The sequence below is a fragment of the Chaetura pelagica genome, unplaced genomic scaffold (genome assembly GCF_000747805.2).
Source record: "Chaetura pelagica isolate M959 unplaced genomic scaffold, ChaPel_1.0 scaffold534, whole genome shotgun sequence".
Lineage (NCBI taxonomy): Eukaryota > Metazoa > Chordata > Aves > Apodiformes > Apodidae > Chaetura > Chaetura pelagica.
In genome coordinates this window covers 446,300-453,456 of record NW_009953065.1, presented here as the reverse complement: position 1 = coordinate 453,456, position 7,157 = coordinate 446,300, and the positions used below count along the sequence as shown (strand labels likewise).

The window sequence follows — 7,157 nt, the reverse complement described above, 5'->3', positions numbered from 1 at the left end:
CCAACACTACCCTTCTTCCCTAGCAGATTCCTGGGATAAGCACTGCAGACTTCACTCAAGGATCAGACAGTACTTGGGGAAGATCTGTGCAGCCCAGTTGTGGGGAAAAAAAATACAAGACAGCAAGCCAGCCCAGTGCTTCACATCAAACAATTTCCTTTTTAAATAAAAAGGTAAGAATGAACTTACTGGTTCATAGATTAGCCCATCTGCAGAGGAAACCATTGTTTCTGCTAAATCCAGAACATCAGCACCCACATCTATTTTTAAGAGGGAGAAAAATATTAAGAGTCCTACAGATTATCACAAACAAACAAGTTTGATTTGAAATAAAGTTCCACAATACAGTGATAAATCCTTGTTAACAACATTCAAGCCAAGAGAAAAACAAATTTGGCAAGAGGCATATTACTGGGAGGTGGAGGGAAACCAGAAAATCACACTTTTCAACCCATCATGTTGGAGTATCATCAACTGATGCACAGTGACCAGTTCTGCAATACTTTCTCAGTAATGTATAACACCTTTAGAGATGCTGTATGAACCACATGAACAAGCCCTCTAGGATCCACGATGCATAAATATTTTTTCCTGTTTTTTAGGCACTGAATCCAAACCAAGACTAGTCAAAACAGAGGATAAAGTTTTGTATATTTCTCATATTTTAAAAACAAAATTAAAATTCAATGTTTTGAAAAATGTTTATGCTAACTGGAAAAAATTTTAAGAGTAAGAAGTAATTTTTTAATTAATACATGTGAGACAAACACAAATTGTAGGGTACTTACGTACCATACAATTAATGCAACGTTTAACTTAGCCAAAAAAGCAAGTCTTGAAAATTTGCTTGCACTCCTGGTAGAAGTAGTATTCTCTCTTTCAGTTCAGGACAACCAAAAGCAGTCCCTATAATAATGGTTCATTACCTAAATTATGTCAAAAGAATAGTAAAAATTGCCTTTAAATGTGAAGGCATCCAAATGTTCAGAAGGAGGATGAAATTACCTTGTGGTTACAGTATTGTTAAACAACAGACCAGATTAATTTTGTCAAGTTCCTCAATACATGTGATAAAGTCCTGCTGCTGAGTTGTGTCTCACAATGAGCATTTAGGGTATTCCAGCTAGAGAGAGATGGGAACAACGTATCTCTTTTTTTTTTTTTTTTTTTTTCTGAAAAGCAAAGCTCTGCCAGATACTAATGAGATGGAATAAACACATCTCTCCACATCTACCAATTCTTTTAGCAAGTCATATGCCACCAAGATCACTACATGCCATTTAGATCAGAAGAAATCTTACTGTTAGGATATTTTTAACAACATCCGACTACACTGTAAGCAAATGCATTCTCTCAAGAGCCTTTAAAGTGTTTCAAAATTCTCCCTGATGGAATACTTACATTGACACCTCATGGCAACTGTAATATCAATATTGATTCTTAACTTACTGGAAAGAAAAAAAGAAAAGGCAAAAAACTAGTAAGTAACATTGAATAAAAATATCAACAGATATATTACTCAAATTCTTGGATTACTTTTAGGAATGCATTCAAATAACAAAATTAACACCAACAAACATAAACTTTAAGCTGTTTAAAATTTGGCTAAACCAAGATGACCTTTAATTATTAAAGCACTGATGACCCCTTGCAAGATAAGAGATAAAAGCATCAGACTTCCCTGTTGAATTTCACTATGAAATTCCTAACATTTTTTTTAACTATTACTAGACCAAGAGTTTGTGAAATTCTTACAAAGAATATATAGTTTAATATATATTCTAATAGCATACAAGGCATTTTGCTTAGATCTTTATCCTGAATGTTTCCACCATGAGGGGAGGTGAAACACAGCTCTTCCCATGAGAGGAAAAAAAGCAACCAAAACAAAACAAACACCCCAAAAATCTCCATCACACCAAAACTCAGGCTTGTGTGGCATTCCCCAATATTCTGGGCATTTCCTACTGGTTTCTGTGCTAGTTTCACAAAAGTCATTTAAACTATAATGAATAAATCCCCTCATATAGTCATACAGTCCGATTACCTCCATCCAGGAAGCTGCTCCTGGAAACCTAGCTGACCACAAACAAATCACATAAGCAAGGGATTCAACATTAGCTCAGCTTGGGATCAGACAGTCAGTACAGCAGAAAAGCAGTTAAAGTGATACCAATCTCCACTGTCTTTAATTGTGACAGAACCTCAGGCTGACTGATTAGCCCACAACCAAAGTGGAAAATCTGCAGCAGGACATCTCCAAGTCCCATAACAGTCTCTTAACTGCTAGACTATCCTTTCCGTGTGACAGCTTCACTAGGGACTTAACCTACTTCAGCAAAGATGTGAAAACTCAACGTGAAATTCCCATCTACCTGAATAGATTTACTCTAACTTCAGTTTGTGATGCACCTCCCTTACATTTCTCTTATTTTTTATTTTTTCATTACAGACACATCTGGTATTTCTTGTTACCACAGTAACTAGTCAAATAGCTTTTAAAGTTATTTCAGTTCCAGACACATGATATTTAAAGGTGTTCAGTGCACAAAATCTCTAATTAGCTTCACATAGCCTGGTGGGTGCCTGACCACCTGAGGAAGAAAGGTAAACGCAGTCCAGATAAGCACATGAAACCAAAAGCAATGTATCTTCAGCTGATCTTGGGGATTAACAGGAGCCAAGATCAGTAACAATCTCTAGATATTGTAGCCAAAGTTTTGAGTGCTTAAGGTTCACCTCCAGCAGCACAAAGTATAATGACAATATTCTAACTGTATAAACTAGAGTAAGCATAATGCAAATCTGGTGGGTTTACAAAGCTGATGTGGACTTATATGACTACATCCTCTGAATTGTTGGCAGAGTTTTTCAGGGGACTCCACCAACAAACCAACCTGCACTACTTTGACTTCTTCACTGAAGAAATACCAATTTCTCTTCCTTGTTGATTTCAGAAAATAAAACCTCCAAAACAACCAACAGAAGAAAAATCTAGTCCTTTTACTCTTTCGGTCTTAATTTCAATCACCGCTTGCAAGTCACAGGAACACTTAAAATTTATTCTGCCCTGAAAGGCAGACAAACTTAAATTTTTAAAGGAAGTATAATGAATAAAAATTACCTAGTAAAATCCTTGTCTACTTCATACTCGTATTTCATCCATGTGTCCCGATACACCGTGAACTCCATTATAGTCAGGAAAGCTATTGTTGTAAATGCTATCAGAGAAACTGAGTGGTCAAAAGGAAAAAAAGGTTTATATAGTGAGAAATATTATTCAGAAACAAAAGCAGATCAGGAAAGAAACCATTGGCTGCAGCATGGAGTGGCATTGATGAGCAACATTTCAAGTTCTAGCTTTGACCTGAAACGAAGTTACTATCGTATACATGGAAATCTTCATGTCAACACACACTGTGAAAGCAGATGCACTAACCAGTTAATTATTCTGGCTATCAATTTCCTTTTGGAGCCCACTAGGCCAGACCCACTCCAGCTATGCAATAGGAAAGCTATCTATCCATCACGAGGAAATAATTAGAGCCATAGATGCTTTCTGGGTAATTCTGAGCGAAGGTATTTGTGGATCTGAATATAAAAATAAAGTCTTGTAGAATTTCCAAAGACAGATGCTCTTTCCTGAAGGCTCTGCCAGCCCCAGAGCCAGAGTCTCAGCCCTCTTCAGAAGTCCGTACTTCTTTTGCAATGGATTTTAAGGCGTTGAAATTGCAAGGATAGTCTTGGTATGTTCTGTATCCCTACCAAACCAGAAAGCAAGCCTGGCACTTTAATCCTGAACAAAGTGAGAATACTGTATTAAAATTTCATATGACATAGAATAAGACAATGCTGGATTATAATTTATAAGGTTACTGAGATAAACCAAAGAATGCTGAAGTAACTTCTGGTCTTGAGAAACCCTCAGGGCACTCTAAACTGAAGTGAAGTTCTCGTGAAGAATGGTGCTATTCTACAAAAAAGGAATTTTTAAGCATTTCTTGTCTTTCTAAGAGCTACAACATAAAAACAACTCACTTGCTTTCTCAGTAACTGGGACTAACATTAACAAAGAGTTATTTCATCAGCTCTTAGAGATTATTTTATATAAAATAATCCTTTAATAATTAACACTGCCATTCAGGAAACACAGCAAATACAGACCCTTGTGATACTTCTACATGAGTGGCATATTGACTTCCAAGTCTTATCTGTAGATTGCAATTGCTTCTTGTACTTTTTATTCAACTGAGTTTCAGATATAATTGCACATGAGAAAGATTTTTGTCCTCCATTTCAAACTAACTGCTAGGAGTTTCCTATCTAACTGCAAACAATTCCAAGAGTCCAATAGATTAAGTCACAATTTCCAGATGAGGCTACCTCTAACCCAGCCCAACTTAGGGCACAATACTCTGTTCAGATACATATAGAAAAAGTACTTCTTAGAGCTACAGCTTTTTGAGAGAAGCTCAAGTGACCAATAAGAACGGTATAAGGACATGCCCTGGTGTTTAGTTTTTCAAAGGCCTTTCCTTACTCTTAAAATCAACTACACATTTATGACAAAAAGCTTTAAAAAGCTGCTCTTCATCACGATACCTAACCAGCTCTTAGGCCCCCCTGAATAATGTTCTTCCTCTTTTATGAAAGCATAGAGCTGAATCCAACTGGCATTTCACCTCATCCTGACACAGTCTCACCCAGAAACCTGACACAAGGAAAAAGACTTAGTGATGCAACAGATTAAGAGTTCTAATATGGCCTTGGCATAGTGCACTTCCAGCTGTAATTGGTTAGAAGGCTTTACAGTGAGCCTTTACACTGGTCTCACCACTTTTATATGAAAATCTCCCTTGAGATGAAGAATGAATATATCTATTTGGATAAGATACCACATCTTTACCATGCCTTTTGAAGGAGATGAGCTCTGTCTGTCCACAAAAGAAAACCAGAAACCAATTTTTTACTAGCTTCAAATGAGCACAGATGCCTGTCTTCTGCCTAGTGAAGTTTCTATTTCCAGAGCACGCTAGACTGAGCCAACAGCCAACATGAATCATGTCAGCATCTCAGTCAGGCCTACCTGTGCCTCCACTGGCTGAAGACTCCACATAGCTTTCAGGAACCTTTGGAAAGGCATCCAGTTCTTTCATTAAATTCAAGGTCTTCTTCCGATTCAGTCGCCTCATCTTCAGCACAATCCTCCACCTCCTCCTTCATATATTCCCTCTGATTTGAGAATAAATTGTTGTGATTAAAAGACAGAAGCAATATTGCTCAAACTGACTACCCATAAGAAACACATGCTAGACAACTGGATGGTCACCCTTCCTTCAATAAAACTGTTAAAATTAGCCTGGACACTGCTGCTTACATTCCTGCCACATCCAGCACACTCACTCTGAGTATTTTCTTTCTCAGTTAAATTCTTACCAGCACTGGATATATTGAATTTTAAATTTAAAACAAACAAACAAACAAACAAAACAAACTCATGCCTGAGTAAGCTTGCTAAACAGACCTGACAATGCATGAAGTCACTGACTTAGCAGTGAATATCTAATAGGCTGTATGAACTCAGGACGATGTCAAATTGTTCTGGGCTCCTATATTCAGCCAATGTGGGAACATACTATATGTTAAAGGGCGGGAAAAGTGCATTTCACATTTTTACAGATGTAGAATTTCAGAGTCATAATAAAACTAGCATTTTTTTCTTCTATAAAAACGCCACGTCCTCCCCCCAAATTAATATGAAATCCTAGCTCCCTCCTTCAGCATCATTTTGCCCATGACATGGTCTCTGCTTTGCTCAGAGTCATTGATGTATTAAGCAGCAGGATTCTGAGAGAAGCAGCCTGCCCAGAAAATACTGTCCTTAACTGTTTACAAATCATGCAAATATGCTCACAACCCAGTCCTGCCAACATGCTGCACGTTTTAACAAGTTGGCACTGCTGTTTTCCTTATGAGGAAATGCCACACTTGAAGATAAGGAAACCATCATGCATCAGCTGTATTCTGAAAATGCATCATATAATCATTCCCTACTTAAAGACACCAAGGCAGACAAGTTAACCAACACTGCCAACATATGAGATGGTCCTCATTATCATCTGGTATAAAAATCTGGTAAGACACCTCCCCAGTTTCAAAAGCACACCATGTGTTCAGTACGTCCCAACGAAATTACTGAAGCTACTCCCAGCTCTAGCTCTCCCTGGTGCTGAGAGGGCTTTGCACTGTGCAATAACAAAGCAAGTTTTCAATGGAAACTCAAGTTCAGATGTGAAGAATCACCATCCATGCCTGCCATCTCCTCACTGCACAAAATCGCTTCAGACCTTGGAGGATACAGACTGTACTTGGCAGGGGCATCAGTCAAACCAGCCTGCAGAGACCAATAAAATACTACTGCATGTGTTGCACAGGATTCAAAGAAACCACAGTTAAGTGGGCAGAGGAGATGGGTGCTGGCACAGAATTTCAGTTACACAGCATTAAAAAAACCAGTAACAGGGAAGCAAGGTGTCTTTACACACTACATAACTCCGTTTCATAGAATTTTCCCAACTCCATTCCTAAGGGAAAACCTGAAAAACTCAGGAGCACAGATGTGGCAAAGCAGCTGCTCGGAGGCAATGCCTGAAGCCGCAGTTTGTGCCGCGATCCTGCCCAGGCAGCCGAAGTTCAGTTCCCACCGCTCCATCTTCCCGGCTGCTCCCACGTGCAGAGTCATGTACAGAGGCACAAGGTAAACTCACAGCACTCGAGGACACCTGACTAAGAAACTTTCTAAATCACTCAGCATCAGTGAGGATGTGGGGGTTGTCATCTTTCTAGAAGAGATCAATCTGTTCATTTATTTCGCTAACCCCACACTCACTTCCCGCTGCCCACGGACCCACCTCAACACACACCCCTCAGAAGAAACACCGAGTATAAAATTTTGAACCCACTGCTACAAAAGTAACTTACAATGAAGTTAAGAGACAAACGCGTTAAGGAAAACATTACTGCAAGCTAAAAAACCAAGAAAAACAGCACAGCACAAGTGCCACTCGAGAGCAGAGCGCCCGCCTGAAGCGCCCACAGCGCGAACCCACGCGAGGGCCCCGGGCGGGTTTCGCTTGCTCAGACAACTCGGAAGCGAA

The 7,157-nt window shown here is 39.0% G+C and overlaps 1 protein-coding gene across 1 annotated transcript in view; it reads right to left on the bottom strand.

The window, feature by feature from the left end:
- The window catches only part of ERGIC2 (ERGIC and golgi 2), an 18,570-nt gene extending 13,338 nt beyond the window's left edge, over positions 1 to 5,232 (bottom strand). The window contains exons 1-4 of the mRNA XM_009996778.1: positions 5,087 to 5,232; positions 3,125 to 3,233; positions 1,402 to 1,448; positions 190 to 260 (exon numbers count right to left, since the gene is read on the bottom strand). Coding sequence (XP_009995080.1) covers positions 190 to 260; positions 1,402 to 1,448; positions 3,125 to 3,233; positions 5,087 to 5,192 — 333 coding nt within the window. The 5' untranslated portion in view covers positions 5,193 to 5,232. The remainder of the gene's footprint in view (positions 1 to 189; positions 261 to 1,401; positions 1,449 to 3,124; positions 3,234 to 5,086) is intronic.
- Positions 5,233 to 7,157: the final 1,925 nt, after the last annotated feature.